At 36.2% G+C, this 18,224-nt stretch overlaps 1 protein-coding gene across 1 annotated transcript in view; it reads left to right on the top strand.

The window, feature by feature from the left end:
* Window positions 1-17,999, top strand: part of LOC145679879 (angiotensin-converting enzyme-like) — a 63,784-nt gene extending 45,785 nt beyond the window's left edge. Inside the window, exons 8-10 of the mRNA XM_081750388.1 lie at window positions 4,877-4,975; window positions 10,910-11,053; window positions 17,800-17,999. Coding sequence (XP_081606514.1) covers window positions 4,877-4,975; window positions 10,910-11,053; window positions 17,800-17,995 — 439 coding nt within the window. The 3' untranslated portion in view covers window positions 17,996-17,999. The remainder of the gene's footprint in view (window positions 1-4,876; window positions 4,976-10,909; window positions 11,054-17,799) is intronic.
* The last annotated feature ends 225 nt before the right edge of the window (window positions 18,000-18,224 follow it).

Here is an 18,224-nt window from a genome sequence, read left to right as displayed (position 1 = left end):
TTTAAATTAACTTTAGTTTAGTTTACCTCCGTGCGTCGTGTTGACGTATTTATTATTAGTCCTGAATATATATACTTATATTTTAAAGGTAATGTATAATATATATTTCTTTTTTTTCTTTTTATCCATTAAATACTACTGATAGCATTAAATAAGTACCAAGAACCCTTCTCGCAATTGTGTTCTGTTAATAAAACATAATTTGGGAGGGCATAGTTGATTCTTCTTCTATCAGTAAACCACCATACGTTCATTATATTACAAATCCCTAAGGGGGACCCCCCAACACATATGGACCTTCAGTTGAACATAATCATCATCATGTTATTACCTATTCAGAAAAAAAAACCACAATTGTAGGGACTAACTAATGGGGAACATGCCCTCAGCCGGTAAAAACATGGTAGAAATAGCCGTACATAATTGTCTTTTTGCTATAATATAATACTGTTAAAATCTAAGTAAACCTGTGACTAAGGGGGAAGTGCCCCCGCCAGTTATAGCTTCGTGCTACAATAGGCATACATAATTCTCTTTTTGCTATAATATACTACTGTTAAAATCTAAGTAAGCCTGTGACTAAGGGGGAAGGGCCCCCCGCCAGATATAGGTACGTGCTACAATAGGCATACATAATTCTCTTTTTGCTATAATACTGCTAAAATCTAGGCAATCTATCTCAGAGGGAAAAACTACTTATTTGGAGGGATATAGTACGAATAGGACTATATAATTTCATTTTGCTTCTTTGTAATACAATACTGTTTAAATCTATGGATGTCTATCTGAGAGGGAAATACCACTTAGTTAAAGGAACATACTACAAATAGGACTACATAATTTCATTTTGCTTCCTTGTAATACAATACTGTTTAAATCTAGGGTTACCTATAACTAAGGAAAATGGCCCCCGCCAGTTATAGCTACATGCTACAATAGTCGTACGTAATTCTCTTTTGCTATAATACTGTTAAAATCTATGGATGTCTATCTAAGAGGCAAATGCCACTTAGTTAGAGGGATATCATTTCATTTTGCTTCGAGGATACACAACAAGTTTTCAAATCAAAAGACAGTGTTCAATAACCAATGTATTTAGGGGGTCCGTCCTTTTTCTCTCTCTTTCTTAACATTAAAGCTATTGTATGCGTTATGTGGCTACCACCCACGCAAATAACTAACATTCAGTAATATTTACTATTAAAACGCGATAATGTTGGGGAAAAGCGCTCCCTCCCCTCCCCAAGACTAAAACATTTCTTTCTGCAAATACTAGTCTTAGTTCAAACATTTGCCTTCCTAAAAGATTATCAGCTGTGTTGCCAAAGCGTAGTAGTATGCCATCTATTAGCAAATGAGCTTACTTAAACAGTTCAAGTCCCATCTGTACAACGTACATATATATATATATATTAGGTATAACTGATTTTAAAGTGATCGGTATAACAGTTAAAAAATCGTAACAAATGAATCAAACATATTGTAATTAAGCATCCTATAATTAAGCAAATAAAACTCTACAAGTAAATGGTCCGTCTTTAGCCCTTTGGTAAATCATAATCGCGGTTCTTAAGGGATCGTATATTCATTTTTTAATATGTTCGCAAATTTTAAAATATTTTCGAAATTATTTCTAGGTTCACACTACAAGTGTTCTGAGCTTGCTTAGCAAACGAACCAATAAAAATAGAAATCGATCCGTAAAATAAGTTGCTCCGAGTAATTTATTAGGAGAATATCTTTTTATTCTCTCACATATTGTTCGAACATCTTAGATTGTTCAGAGTTTGCACAGCAAACAATTTATTAGGAGAGTATCTTTTATTCTCTCTCACATATTGTTCGAACATGATATTTTTTACAATGACCTTCTAATGAAGCGAAAGAATGAAATAATAATAATAATAATAATAATAATAATAATAATAACTTTAGTAATAGATTGCAAACACTTGAAATCTTGTCCCTCTTGCATGATTACAAAATGGTCGTAGGTTTATTCCCCGATAATGTTTCTCAGAAGCAACTCGTGTAGTTTTCCAATAATTATTCAAAAAAACTTTCATTATAATTAAGTGAATAATACATATCAGTTTAGCATTTAAAAAGTTCTCACCTTAAAAATCAGAGTTCGTTCTGTTAAAATCACTGACGAAAAAAGTTCAATAAACACACAAATAAAGTTTTTCAACACACACACTATGGCACTGTGTAAAAACAATAATAACAAACTTTATTTCAATAGTATATATATATATATATATATATATATATATATATATATATAAGGATTTCATTATGTCCCTCCCCCAAGCATCATGTTTTCATCAGGTTTTCAACCCGATTTCATTAATTATAAATAAAGTCATCATGTCCGCTAACATCGTTTATTCAGTGCTACAGCAAGAAATCTAAAAATTTCTTATTTACAAGTTCGTCAACCACTGGAGAAATCTCATTCAGACAGGATATCGACATTTGGGCCTTGTAGCTATGTACGGTTCTCATCTAATTAAGGAAAATGCTTACATATATCACTTTCATCAGATATTAGATATTCTGCCAAAATCAGATATTGCCACAAAAATACATTTACGTGTTTGTCCCAAAACATCTTCTAAAGGGGGAAGAAACATAAAATTTCTATCTGTCTTCTTCATCACTGCCGATAAGTATCGCAGTGACAATCATAGTTAATGGAAAAATATTTCAGTATGTCACCAGTCAGAGTTCTAACGGCAAGGAGAAAGCGTCTAAGGTTATTTCAGTACAAGCGGAAATAAAAGTAGAAAGTACATTGACATTCTATATCTGTGTTAGCACTCAAAGTTCTAACGTAAGCAAAAGGGAAACGCGTATAAGGCAGTGACCCGGAAGTAATGGCATTTACAAAAATAAAATTGTGTTCATTCTAAGCTCGCCTTCTCTCAAAGACGGAAGAACAATTCAGTCACTCCGTATTTCAAACTTGATTGTAAACACGGAGTTAACTATAAGGAATAAACAAATCAATAAAACGATGAATATTAACAAAATAAATAAATAAATAAACCATTCAAATCATACACACACACACACACACACACACTTCGTATTTCCCATGTTTTTTTTCTCGCCAATTTACATGTGAGAATTGCAATAATTCTCAGTACAATACAACGTTCACCTCTGGTGCTTGGGGGTCCCGGGTTCAATCCCACTACAATACAACGTTCACCTCTGGTGCTAAGGGTCCCACGCTCATTCTCAATACAATACAGCGTTCATCTCTGGTGCTAAGGGTCCCGGATTCATTTTCAGTACAATACAGCGTTCATCTCTGGTGCTAAGGGTCCCGGGTTTATTCTCAGTACAATACAGTATACACCTCTGGTGTCAAGGGTCCCGGGTTCGATCCCAGTACGTATCACATTATAAGCGTTCTCACCTTCTAATAAAATGGTTTCCTACCACTTTATGAGATTTCATAGAAATCGATCCATAAAATAAGTTGCTCCGAGTAATTTATTACGAGAGGTTAAATTAATAAGAAGCGAACCGTTAAATATATATTAGGAAATTATCTTTTTTTTTATTCTCTCACATATTTTTCGAACATGTTATTTGCTCCGACTAATTTATTAGGAGAATATAAAAATAAAAACAGGCATAATGGTGGGACTCAAATATTTCATTTTTCCAAATTATATATTTCTCAATGTAAGTTTCTATTAGTCAAATCCATTTGTATAATATCTTTTATTCTCTCACATATTGTTCGAATATCTTATTTGTTCCGACTAATTTATTAGGAGAATATCTTTTTTTATTCTCTCACATATTGCTCGTGTAATATATTCAATATTATTATTATTAATTTAATCACTACTACGGATTATTAATTTAATCACTAATACGGATTATTAATTTAATCACTACTGCGAAAGTACGTGATACAGAATGACGTATCATCATATCAACAGATTTAATTCAAATCAAACCAATTCAAATTTCCATTATTATTTTTAAAAATAGCCAGTATAAAGTCTCTACAGACACGCATACAGACTCGAAAAAAGAGCACATGACCTTTCCATGTCAGCACACACAGCCCATTAAAGGACCATGTTAGAACATAATTATTACGTAAAGTACCGTTAACATTCTTCCTTTCGGGTGTAGAAGTTCGTCAATAACTACTTTGTCGTACCTTTTCGTTACACCCTATCTATATATATTACAATATTTCTTCATTTTAAATTGAACATACATCCATTCACAATAGCGTTCTTGCTTATTTTATATTAACTGCCTAGAAATCTGTCTAGCCACAAAACCTAACAACGTAAATGTACAGGTCCGGTATTAAAAGAAAATGATATCTTCGGTACCGGACCATTGTCCATAACAACATTTACATATTTATACATATTATCGTTACACTTAGTACAACGATCGCCCTATTTCTAAACAAAAGTCAATTTAACGAAAGGAGTGCATAATAAATTAAAATTAACTAAAAGGTAAAAACAGTTGTAGACATCTTAATTATCTTGTAGAATTTGCTTGCTACTTCCATTTATGTACGGCAAAAAAAAAATGTCAACAAGAAAAGCTTCATTTGTATACGAAGAACACAAATTGCCTTCTTGCTAACTTGTTTTGTTGCTGGATACAGTTACCTACTTATGGTGGGCAAATCACTTTTAGAAAAATAACTTAACTGGACGGAAGCAAAAATGTCTAGGAAATTCAGTAGATCTGAAGGTGGCATGTCCCGTGGTACATGCTCTCCCTTAGATGAGTAACTTCCCCTACAATGCTACTTATAACTATTGCATATTGCATATAGAATGTAATTTCAACTCTGAATACAGAAGTGTAAAATGTATTTCAGGGAAAAGTATCAGGGTGTGGCGGCTCCTATAAAACGAACTGAACAGGATTTTGACGCTGGAAGTAAATACCATATTGCTGCCAACATTCCTTACATTGGGTGAGTCAAAAGTATTTTGAAGCTTGTTTGAATTTAAGCAGAGTTAGCTTTAAATGTTAGACAGCACTTGTCAGTCATTGAACGCTCGGTTTAGTCAATTTTAAAGCTTTAATACACTAAGTTTTAGAGTTTTAGCTTTATTCAGGAATCAAAGGTTTTACCACAAATTAATTCGGTTTTCTCACTAGATTTCGAAAGATATTAGTTTTTGGGTAAATTTCGTTTCTTGCATATTAAGTTCATTTAGTAATCATAACGGCTGAACTTGATTCAGTTGGAAGAACCTGGAGACATTGATTTTGTATGAAAGTGTATGGACCCAGGCCCGTATCCAGGGGGTCTAGGGGGGCCGCCCCCCCCCCCTAAATTTTTGCTGGCCCCCTCCTAAATGTTCACGGTAGGCTTGCAAATGAACTATAATATGGTGATGAACTATAATGTTGTTGGATCGGGCCCCTCTAACTTTAGCCGGGCCCCCCCTAAATTTTTGGGCTGGCTACCGGCCTGTATGGACCTATTTTTAAGGACTCCAACGCCAAAAAAAAAAAAAAAAAGCTCTTATCAGCTAGTGACACAGGAAGGGCCGAAAATTGTTTTAGAAGATTTCCAACATTGAAGATTGCTTCATGAATTAGCCTGTGCATATCATTCACAATATGAGTTGATTGAAATGTTCCAGGATACTGAGGAATTTTTGAATACTACAAAGAAGGGTAATGGTTCTTTTGCTGATGGCACAACTCGGATTGGATATTTCTTGGCTCTGATCCCCATCAGAATTGTAAACTTTGATTTTTTTTTGCAAATTTTCATTTATTTTGACGAAACTGGAAATCAATCAACTTCCATGGAGTACTTAGAATTGTTGTCATTATCTTAGGTTACTTTGAGTTCAGCGCCTGTGTCCGTTAAGAGTGGTGGGTTTTCATTTACGCTAGTTACTTTCCAACTGGTCAATGGATGAACGTAGAAATTGGCTTTCATTATCAGAGCCATGACAAAGAAAACAGGGTCGTCAGTACAGAAGGGAGGGAAGGAGGTAGGTGAAACGGAATGAAGCAAGTGTTGGCAGGTACTATTGCTCATGAATTCCGATTAGAGTATCTACAAAACAACCGATTACGCCTTGTTCGCCTGTTACGGAACGCTATAAACGTTTGGTTTACTATCGTCTCTTTGCTCTTTCCGCGAAAAGAATACGAGCAGAAAATTGTGACCTCACGGAATATCCAGTCGGAAATGACTAATTTCCACATTGTTTCGACACGAATTTATAATATTATTTCCACTAAAGCAAGTGTCTGTTTTACTTTAAAGCTATGATATTCTTGCCTTCTTCTGTTAGTCTTAAGTCATTCGGGGCTGCGGTAGCTCAGTAGTGGTCCTTTCTGCTGGTCTAGTCCCTAGTGCATGCGCCTTTGGGGTACATGGTCCCGGGTTCGATTCTCAGTGAGAGAGCCTTTGGAATTTAACACCCCGGCTATTTGAAGCGATCGCAAAGCGCATTTATTGCTCCTGCGTATGCTTGAAATACGCTGACCATGTATTTAAATCTGAGCGGCTAAACATGAACGCGAAAGCAATAAAATCGCTGAAAAAACGCCGGCTCGAGCGTATTTGGTGCAGGTCGGAACAATAGACCGCCTGCTGTTTAAAAGATTTCAAAAGGAAGGACAGAAAGGAAAGACGTGTTGCCAGGCAAGGGGATTGTAGCAAGAAAAAGCTGCTTGGAAGACGCTTTGTGCAGAGGATGGAACTCTGCTATTATAAAGTATGTGTGTGTATAACAAAAGAAAATTCTCAAAAATAGAAGGAAATTCCGAAAAATGGCTAATCACAGAAAAATCTATGTAACACGGTGATTTCTCGTGATACACTTGATTGACAGTTAGCTGGTGCTATGGTAATCTATAAGCAAAATATTTGGCTTTAGGCAAAAGATGAAACAACGAAATAACTTGAATTTGAGCCCCTATCTCCGAAGCTCGAACTCCACCCCCAAACAGATAATCACAAGTGTAATCACAAAGAGAAATTTTCAGTTGTGTTTGAAAATGTGTCCTGTGTACATCTCCAATCATGGTTAGTGTGTTTAACACAGAGGCGTTTATAATCGAAATACAAAATAGGCCATGCCTATATAACTTAAGAGATCCGAACTACATGAATCGTGACTTAAAAATAAAAATGTGGAGAGAAGTGGCTGCGATATTTGTTCCAGACTAGGAGGGAATGGAACAGAATTCTCAGAATGAAGAAGGAAGAATATTCTTATTTTATGATTTCATTTAATACGTTAAGTAGAGCTACATCGAGCTAAATTGTATGTTCACTATGAATAATAAAATAATAATAATAATAATAATAATAATAATAATAATAATAATAATAATAATAATAATAATAATAATAATAATAATAATAATAAATACTTTGTTACAGTTGTGCCAACTTCCAATATACCTAATATATACCAAACCTTAAGGCGCAACAGCCCGAAAGGGCCAGGGTCGCCTATGCGGCATTTTATGGGGTGGATATGTTAGATGATGGAACAATTGCCCTTAGATGGTCTAATCCATAGATGTGTGCACAAGAGAAAGGCGGAAAATGCCACCTCTAATAGTTTGGTACTTAGGTATATCAAAAATGTTTTAAACAGCAAAGACCATAATTTTAAATTGGGATTCAATACATCTTATTCTCTTTCCAGTCTTTGAAATGACCGAAAAACTACGTTGCCAAATTATTTCGAAATTTAGTTTTGTAAAACAAACACATAATGTTTCAGTTTCCAGACATTTCTTTCCATGCAGCTTAGAAATATTCCTGGGAAAGATATGTAATTTTATTTTATTTATTTATTTTAACTGCAACTGCTCGTGTTTTATCAACTTTGTTCTGAAACTGAAAATAAGGTGCTAAAATTGGTAGAGAGTAGGAATTTCAGAATTAGCCTAAATCATGAGAAGAAAAAAATTTAAAGATTAAACCAGAGAATTGGTTAAAAATATCATGATGTAAATTTTATACTTGGTGGCTTGGAATTTAGCGGTCCTTTCAGCACCGAAGCTATACAAGATGTGAACCTACAGTTTAAGGTGGAATCTAAACAACCTTTATGCGCTGAAACTCTTCAATGATCTCCCACAGGATTCGAATCCGGAACCCCATTCTCCAAAGGCACGTGCATAGCTAGTAAAGTATAAAGTAGTGTAAATGTTGGAATTTATTGATTGGGGTCTAATATTTGTTTTCGATACAGAGGATATCTTAGAAAAAAAAATGCCTCTTGCTCCGTCTCTTTCGACTATATCAGCGAGGCTACATCAGACGTGAACTACAGCTCAACGTGGGACCCTAACCTAGGGTGACCATCCGTTCACTATCATTCCCGGTGTCCCGAAAAATTTTCCCGGGACGCCAAAATGTCCCGTATTTACGTACACTGGGTACAAAAAACTTTCCAATCTAAAATTTCCTAATTTATATTATTATTTTCTAAGCTATGTAATTATATTGGAATATGTCTAATTACTGAGCAACGTCATTACGACGTTTGCGATATTGGATGTGGTGGTTGCACTGTTTTCCCTCCTAGGCCTCCCCCTCAAGACTCCCACTGCGCAGACGACAGTGCAACGGGCTGAAAGTCTTATGAAAAACAAACTGTTTTTACTCTCTGTTTTGGGGGGTGGAAGACTGAGGCGCTGTCATCAGAACAGTACAGTTTTTCCGTGATTTAACTAAGATGTAATATACTGTCATTTACGAAAGGGGAACAAAGTATAGAACAATAAAACTGAAAGTAAAAAGAAAACTACTTCTAAGTGAAATAATGTTTAAAAGTAAGAAAAAGAAAATAAAGGGAGTTGGAAGTTGAGAGTAGTTCGTTATAAATTCTGCCAGTGACAGATTTTGTTGTTGACATATTGATGAGTGTTTCATATATTTTCAGTCTTCTTGTTCACCTCAACCGTAGGTTGGTGGGCAACATGGATATTTTGAAACTTTTCTGTCGCTTGGAAGAGATAATGTTTTCAATTTTTTTTTTTTTTTTGTTAGTTGCTGATAGTTACTTGTTATTTAATTAATTCCACAACCTTTTCAATAGGTTTTAAAACGAAAAAGAGTAAATTTGCCTTTTTTGTGAGAGATACAGAGAGAGAGAGAGAGAGAGAGAGAGAGAGAGAGAGAGAGAGAAATAAATAGAGAAGGGAGAGCCAAAATATATATTTAGGGGAGCAACCTATCCAAAATTAAAAGTTGTCCCGTTTTTTCTAGTTGATGATTTTATCACCCTACCCTAACCACATAACCTCCTGCCTAGAATCGAATCCAGGTCTACCACGCCAAAGACACGTACTCTTGCTTACCGCTTAGTCACGAAGGAGCTCCATATATTGATGGAAACGAGACCGAGACTAATACGATGTTTTTCGACTCGAGACGAGACCGAGAGTGTATTGAGTTTCATCTCGTCTCTATACCATTCCTAACATACATACACATCCTTTTTATACAGATACACAGATTAATATGGATTTTATACAAATTAATACACAGATTATTCTCACAAGAAACCAACTGAAGCAGTTCATTCTCATTCTACACTTCTGGCGCGGGAAGTGAAAAGAAAAGACCTGGAAACCCTGACTGGCTCATAGTATGATTTACAACTCTGGTGAAACTAAAATTACCGTATAGCCACCTAGGCCGCGTTCGCTCTGGGGGGTAACGCTCTCTCGACTAGCCTAACACTAACTGTCCTCGACGTTTCTGTGGTTGTGGCCCTGTCGCGTTTAGTAGTTCTGAACAGTGGTAGAAGGAGAAAAAAAGAGTCAGGAAGTTTTTTTTAAAGAAAGTGATAGAACGTTCACCTCTGGTGCGTGGGATTCCTAGTTCGATGCCAACTCGTGCTAAGTGGACTTTCTGGTGGACAAACACCGTATGCGTGAGTTTTTCGGGGGAACTCCCGTTTCCTACAACTTTCTTCATCTCATTCCATCATTTTCTTCATTCTTATGGTCAACATCTCCTCTAGCCTACCCAGTATAAATCTCGGACGTAGAACAAAGATTTTCTTAAGACAATTCTTCTTTTCGTTTCCCTCAAGTAATCCAAGACTTGTTTCATAACAATCAGCGAGAAAATTCTGATTTTTTTTTTCTATCCACGCCAGTGTAGTAGGCAGAAAACGAACCCTAGAGACAGCAATAGCTGTTGCAGAGCATTATCTTTCGCCATATATGGGCTCATTTACATTGTAATTAAGCTATTTCCAACTAGGTTACTGTGACGTCATGATCTGCTTATTCAGTTTTCAGTAAACCAGATAAACAGACATAAGGAGCAACCCTAGGAGCGTGGCGTTGCAAAGCTAATAATGACAGATAAACAAAATTATCAATAACAGAGTAGATGGTTTTACAGATATATTAATCACATTCTGGCAGTACCTTTTTTCCATTTTCCGCCTGTCTCCCTCTTGAACCCCCTTTGCTTTATCTGTTTCTGTAGCTGCTTTTAGCATTAAGGTGTTGTCCAACGTCAGATATGGAAGAGTTGAAAATTACTCTTCTAATTTAAAAGGTACAAAGAAAAAAAAACGCATGTAGTCTATAAAAGCCGTTTTGGAAGTCAACTCAAGAAGTGGACCGATTTTGAGGATATGGGTTGGTCTTAGATCGAGAAGCTCAGTGACCATTACCTAGAGAATCCAGGGGCGGATCAAGGGGGGGGGGCGATCGGGGCGATCGCCCCCCAGAAGAGAAAACTTTCTTGTTTTATATATATAAATAAATTCCATCCCAGAGTTTGGAGCCCTTAAAAGTAGCATTATGACAACCCATCGCCCCCCCCCCCAGAAGTCGGTCCTGGATCCGCCCCTGAGAGAATCAACTATTTTAATGTTTTTTATATATATACTTGTAGGTACTTTGTAAGTACAATAATCCAGTTTCAATTCCATCAGTCTCTCTGTCTAAAGGCAAAGGAGTTTGATCCTAAACGTGAAGATAAAAAGGAACTATTTAAATGTGACCTCTACAAACACAAGAATGTTGGAGCATTGCTACGGTAAGCTTAAAACTTTGAGTTCAGTAGTATTCAATTAGCATTTAAGTATGATTGTTTCTTACTGTTTTTTTTTTCTATTGCATCTATTTAGAAAATGCATTGGTAACTTGCACTTTATCATGACAAAATCAGTAGCATCGTGTGCTCTAAAAAAATTAAAATAAAAAAAAGAATAAAAATCTAAGTACTCGTCCAAATACTGCATGAACTCCTTGACGTTAAAGACCAAGATAAGCAAGGGCGTCGATTTCTCTGTAAATTTGGGGGGCTTCAGATGCAGAAGGTATATATATGAAGATATTATGATAAATTGCACTCAAATTATGCCAAATATTGTATATTTATGAGTACAATAAGGGGCCCACATGAGCTTTTGGGGGGCCCGGCCCCCCAGGATCGGCGCCCTTGAAGATAAGGTATGAAGAACAAACGTCTTTTAGTTAGCTAATGTACGGTCAATACATCGGTTTTTCTAAGCCAAAGTTCTAGTAGATTCATTTCAGGATTTGTTTAGGACCAGTGATGCCAACCTGTGGGGAAAATTCCATTTCATGTGATTTTTTAATGTATTTTTATAAAGGGCAACATATACGGCATTTTTCATATAATTATGCGACATATGTAAAACCCATGTCAACAAAATTCTCTACGAGCGGAAAGTACACATAATGAGTCATCAAGAAACACGAAATTACGGTTGATAATCAAATTCAAAGTCTTCGCATGATGTCTTTTCTTTGCTGCCAAGAAGTTCGTGCTAACAGTAAGGTCAATGTGGAACGTTATAAAATCCCATCTTGAGAGGCAGAAATTCCGAGTTTGCTCTTGAATTCCTCATACTATACTAATAACAAAATTTTCTAAACTTAGAAAGCTAGAACTCGTATCAGTCATTTTCTTCAATATACCTAGGTATGAGTGAATTATTCAAAAATTCCGATTGTTTACGTTTATCAAACACTTTATGACCAAATATTTTCCTTAACTGAAAGAGACAATTGAAAATGCTGATGAAAATAAGTACATTTTGTTGAGTTTAGTATTTCCATCGTGTTTTTGTGCCATAATCATCTACTGAACATAATAAAACTTAGATAATCTTCATTCTTCAGTCATTTTGTATGGAACGATTTGGAAGGTGGACGTTTCTCGTTTTACTTTCTTCCGTTAATTCTGTTTTTTCCTTTTTCTTTAATACCAGATCCTTGGTACTTATTTTTTTAGATTCACAAGTCACTGCACAAATCATTTTAACACTAATGTGCATTTTATAGTAACAAAATTTGACAATTAGCATTAATTTTAAGTTTATTGAAGACTGATTTATCTACTCCTCGCCCATACACAATTTTTTTTTTTTTTTTTTTTTTTTGCGTCAGTAGAATAAATATATGAAAAGTTCCATAAATCCTATCAATTTTTGCGAAAATACCCTTTATCCCATTTCGAGAAATCATTGTCAAAAAATCCCATAACATGGGATTTTTTCCACGGGTTGGCATCACTGCATGCTAGTGGGGGAGTGATTTATGAAGCGAGTTAACCATTGAAACAAGTTGTGCTGTACTCGGAAATCAAGCACCTAGGAACACAATTTGGTGCTCGAATATTTAAGAAATGAAAAAGAAAACTATAATGAACGGAGAGAGAGTAAAATATCGAAAGAGTAACAATTAACTTTCAAGACAAGACACGCACACAAAATATGTGGGGAACAAAGTTTTTTCTAGTATCTATATTCTCAGTAGAAGCTGATGGTGCAAGTCTTGATATAGACACTACATTTCTCACAACAAAATACATTTGTTTCCGATTAAGGAAATCATTTATTCATGAACTTCTTTATCAAGACAGAAGATCGAAATTTATCATCAATACGGATAATTGTTCATATATTGTGAAAAGCGAGTAACGTACAAAAGCTTCATTTTTATATTATATCAAATTTGTAATTAGTATAACGTGGGAAATTCAGTGGAAAATGGCACTTTTTGATTCTCAATATGCGATTTTATAATGTTCCAGGTTGGTATCACTGCTTTGGACGAAAGGAACAATAATATCTGATATAAAGACAATCTCATGTTTTTCATTGGTATATTGCAAGCAGCACATTCATTTCAGACTTTGCTTCGGTATATTTTCTTTGGTATATTGGAATAAGCACCTTTATTTCAAACTTTCCTTCGGACGGGAGGAACAAGAATCTCCGATATAAGGAGAGTTTGACGTTTTTCTTTGGTATATGGCAAGCATCACCTTCATTTCAAACTTTGCTACTGACGGAAGGAACAAGAATCGCTGATATGAGGAGAGTTTCACGTTTTTCTTTGGTATATTGCAAGCATCACCTTCATTTCAAACTTTGCTACTGACGGAAGGAACAAGAATCGCTGATATGAGGAGAATTTCACGTTTTTCTTTGGTATATTGCAAGCATCACCTTCATTTCAAACTTTGCTACTGGCGGAAGGAACAAGAATCGCTGATATGAGGAGAGTTTCACGTTTTTCTTTGGTATATTGCAAGCATCACCTTCATTTCAAACTTTGCTACTGGCGAAAGGAACAAGAATCGCTGATATGAGGAGAATTTCACGTTTTTCTTTGGTATATTGCAAGCATCACCTTCATTTCAAACTTTGCTACTGGCGGAAGGAACAAGAATCGCTGATATGAGGAGAGTTTCACGTTTTTCTTTGGTATATTGCAAGCATCACCTTCATTTCAAACTTTGCTACTGGCGGAAGGAACAAGAATCTCTGATATAAGGAGAGTCATGCTTTTCTTTGGTATATTGGAATAAGGACCTTTATTTCAAATTTGCTACTGACGGAAGGAACAAGAATCTCTGATATAAGGAGAGTTTCACGCTTTTCTGGTAACTTTTAGATGAAACTAAGAAAGAAACGGAGCACAAACTTCGTACATTACAAAACAAGTTGGGAAAATTACATGGAGAAGAGACGAGAAAGACTTTTTTGGGGGGGGGGGAATCGAAACAAACCTCCTACAAAATTTACGAGACGAGACTGAAAAGCATTATTTTTTCGTGTCGTCTCGCATGATGGGCAACTTTACTCAATACGTAAATTCTATACCTTTATGTCACTATAGACATTATATGCTCTAGAAAACATAAAATATTCAATACGTAAATTCTATGCCTTCATGCCACTATTGACATTATATGCTCTAGAAAACACAAAATATTCAATACGTAAATTCTATGCCTTCATGCCAATGTTGACATTATATTCCCTAGAAAACACAAAACACTCAATACGTAAATTCTATGCCTTCATGCCACTATTGACATTATATGCTCTAGAAAACACAAAATATTCAATGCGTAAATTCTATGCCTTCATGCCACTGTTGACATTATATGCTCTAGAAAACGAAATACTCAATACGTAAATTCTATGCCTTCATGCCACTATTGACATTATATGCTCTAGAAAACACAAAACACTCAATACGTAAATTCTATGCCTTTGTGCCACTATTGATATTATATGCTCTAGAAAACACAAAATATTCAATACGTAAATTCTAAGCTTTCATGCCACTATTGACATTATATTCTCTAGAAAACGAAATACTCAATACGTACATTATATGCCTTCATGCCACTATTGACATATGCTCTAGAAAACACAAAACACTTAATACGTAAATTCTATGCTTTCATGCCACTATTGACATTACATGGTCTAGAAAACACAAAACACTCAATATGTAAATTCTATGCCTTCATGCCACTATTGACATTATATGCTCTAGAAAACACAAAACACTCAATATGTAAATGCTATGCCTTTGTGCCACTATTGACATTATATGCTCTAGAAAACACAAAACACTCAATACGTAAATTCTATGCCTTTGCCACTATTGACATTATATGCTCTAGAAAACACAAAACACTCAATATGTAAATTCTATGTCTTTGTGCTACTATTGACATTATATGCTCTAGAAAACACAAAAGTCAACACTATAAATTCCATGGCCTCATATCATAATTGGAGATGCCTAAGAGACAAGATTCGAGGCTATTTCGTCTTGAAAAGATGACGCAAAAGTTATATCTCGTCCTGTAAAATGTATTTGTATCTATTTGAAAGAGTTATGTGTCGTGTAGTATTTAGTAACTAAAATTATCTCTCCTTTTCGTCACATCTTGTCTTGTGAGGAACCTTAATAACCTTGTTACCGTGTGCTCTATAAAATTCTCAACACGTAAATTGTGCGATCCCATTGAAGCGCTTTGAGGACGAAGGTGTTAAGATACATTTTTTGAAACGTTGCATTCTGTCGGGTTATGCACATGTTACATGTTAGTCATGCTAGGTAACACATCATTTAGTGAGTCCTTGTCTGAGTGCAGAATTTAGAAACGATGAAGGGGTATGTTAACAGACATAGTTGTGAAAGTCAATTTTCACGTCATATTTAATATGTTATATAACATCTTTATCCTCTAAGCGCTTATGTTATATAACATCTTTATCCTCTAAGCGCTTCAATTATCACTATGTGTGAGCTCGACAAACACAAAATAACAGAAAAGATGGAAGAGCATCAATTCTGTGGCTCCTTTGCAACATCGCCACCATATGGTCCTAATATTAAACACAATAAATTTTAAAGTCCCATTGCATTATTAGCATCAAATGTTCTTAACCCCGCTTTTCTAAGAAAGAAATACTCAGCGTCCTACTTGGTAAATACTGTGGTCCCAGGGTACCATTGACAGTGTGTGCTTTACAAACCTCAAAATAATCAAAACCGGCGGATTCCTTGCGAACCCTGGCTTTATAGACATAGAGAGCTATGAGCAGCTAAACATCATTTGGCTGGATAATGCATGGTTGGCAAATGGGCTTTCATTACCTTGATTTCTGGTTTATAACTATTGGTTCTCTAGCTCTCCCATTGCCTCAAGATGCTGGTCAGCACTCGAAACCATAAAAGTTGTAGTCTAGCAAGGAAATATTTGAACATACGTGTCACTGTATTAGGTTGAAACAGATTGGTGAAGGTTGATAATATATTGTAGATTTATAGTTTATTGTATTCATAATCTTCTGAAATGATACATTCTAATCCTAGCATTAATTAGAACAATTACATGTTATGCTATACCTAATATGTCTCCAATATACGAAGTGTGATAATTTAATTTCCAAAATGTACGCGCCATATTGCAGTAGATTACACGGCCATGTACACCCTGAGACGTTCAATATGCGCTCGGCACTTTGAAGATCACGTTCAGTCAGACTTCAAGAAGGAATGGCGGAAATAACAAGTGTGTATGTTGCAGTCTTGGTAGAAACTAATTAGAGAGGAATCTGGAACATCTTCAACAACATCTGGAACAATTTCCTGTATCAAAAATCCATTTCGAAAATTAGCTAAGTTTACATTATTTCTCTGACTAAGCACAATATGAGTTTTGTCCGCTTCCAAAATTAATAATTCTCTTAGAAAACACAGGTGATATTTCAAATACCCAGTGCACCGTGACAAACATACTGCACAGCGTTCTACACAACAAAGTTCCAGGAATGTCTTTAACAATGGTAGAGTTGCCTAATAGATTACTTTGAAGGAAACAGCAGATGCTAATGTGTAGATGATATCCCGCCTATAATTAGAGTCCGTGTTAAGAAGGGGGGAGGCGCTCAAGATATAAGCGCTGGCCACCATATCAAACGCTCCATCTTTTAACATTAGTGTGTGGCTTGAGAGAATTAAAACATAGTCTTCTGTGCTCGGCTCTTCCTCATTGTGTCCGTGTCGACAAGCGATAGACATAGGTGGACATAGTGATGGGATCTACTGCTGGAGGAGGCAAGGAATCAGAAGATGCTATAAGCTTTCTAAATGGGTTAATGACACGGTCCAGTGGGTGCAGGAGTGTGTGTGTGTGGAACCACGGTGTCATAGTGAGCAGTGAGACATGCTATTGTAGCTGCCCCCACTGAGGGAGAGCGATTGATGCTTCCGAAATAGGAATATCTCCCTGGTGTAGATGGGCTACATCACCCATTGGTGCTGGTAATGTACTGTGTACTTCTTTCATAAAATAAGACAGGCACGGCCTTATATCCTGTTGTCCCTACCGGGCGAGGAAAGCCTTTGGGATACCTTCCAAATGGGCGAGAAAGGCGTACCCTTGCGTCCGGCAGAGGGTTGGTTGGGCATCACGCGGTGCCTCTTGGCGCTTTTGAATGACAAGCAGATGGGTAGGGCCAGGATACGAACCCTGCGAATTTTGGGGGGTTTCTGGTTTGGGTTAGGCTCTGCTGAGCTGTGGTCATACCATGAGATTCGGTTACTTGGGGTTGTGTTCTCCACAGAATAGGTGAGTTTGCCTCGTCACGTTCTGGTGCCGCCACTGCATATGACGGTAGGCCTCCACTCTTTAGGGAGTCAGCTTTAGATTATTAAGGGGTTAATAATAGTCTGGTACGATCATAAGTATCTGACAATTCAGTGCATTTCGTTTGAAATACAGCAATCACAAACCGGTCATACTTACAGTATAAGGTTGATCTTGACGAAGGTCAGCCCTGATGATGACCAGGAAATTGCAGATAGACACTTACTTTACACTGTATAGGGGAAATTTCCTTTTCAATGAGGATTTCGGAAATTAAATTAGCACACTTCCTGCATAATTGAACTTTAATATACAATGTTTGTATACTTTTCTTTTTAATTACTTAACAACAGTAAAATGATGCAACTGGGATCATCGAAACCATGGCCAGAAGCAATGAAGGTGATCACAGGAGGAGGACAAATGAATGCAACTGCTCTTCGACTCTACTTTCAGCCGCTGGAAACATGGCTACGGCAAGAGAATGGAAAGGCAGCAGATGAACACCCCGGATGGATCAGTGACAGTAAACAATATTTGAAGGAATAATAAAAGTTCTTAGACGTTTTAAAAAGTTCTTTTTCTTCCTATATAAAATGAAATAACAATCTTTACAACTTGAACGAATCCCAAAAACATAGATTTATTTCATTTCATCAAGATGAGTAACCCACCCTAAACACCTAAGTAAGTTCTCTCAAAGTCGAAGCCCTACTAACTCGTCTTCTCGAACCGGAAGCTTTTTAAATTCAATCGATTTTATGGAATTCATTAGGCC

The sequence above is a fragment of the Thermobia domestica genome, chromosome 2 (assembly GCF_964235325.1).
Source record: "Thermobia domestica chromosome 2, izTheDome1.hap1.1, whole genome shotgun sequence".
NCBI classification, from domain to species: Eukaryota; Metazoa; Arthropoda; class Insecta; order Zygentoma; family Lepismatidae; genus Thermobia; species Thermobia domestica.
Note: the sequence above shows the minus strand (reverse complement) of the source record. Positions and strands in the feature narration are given on the sequence as shown.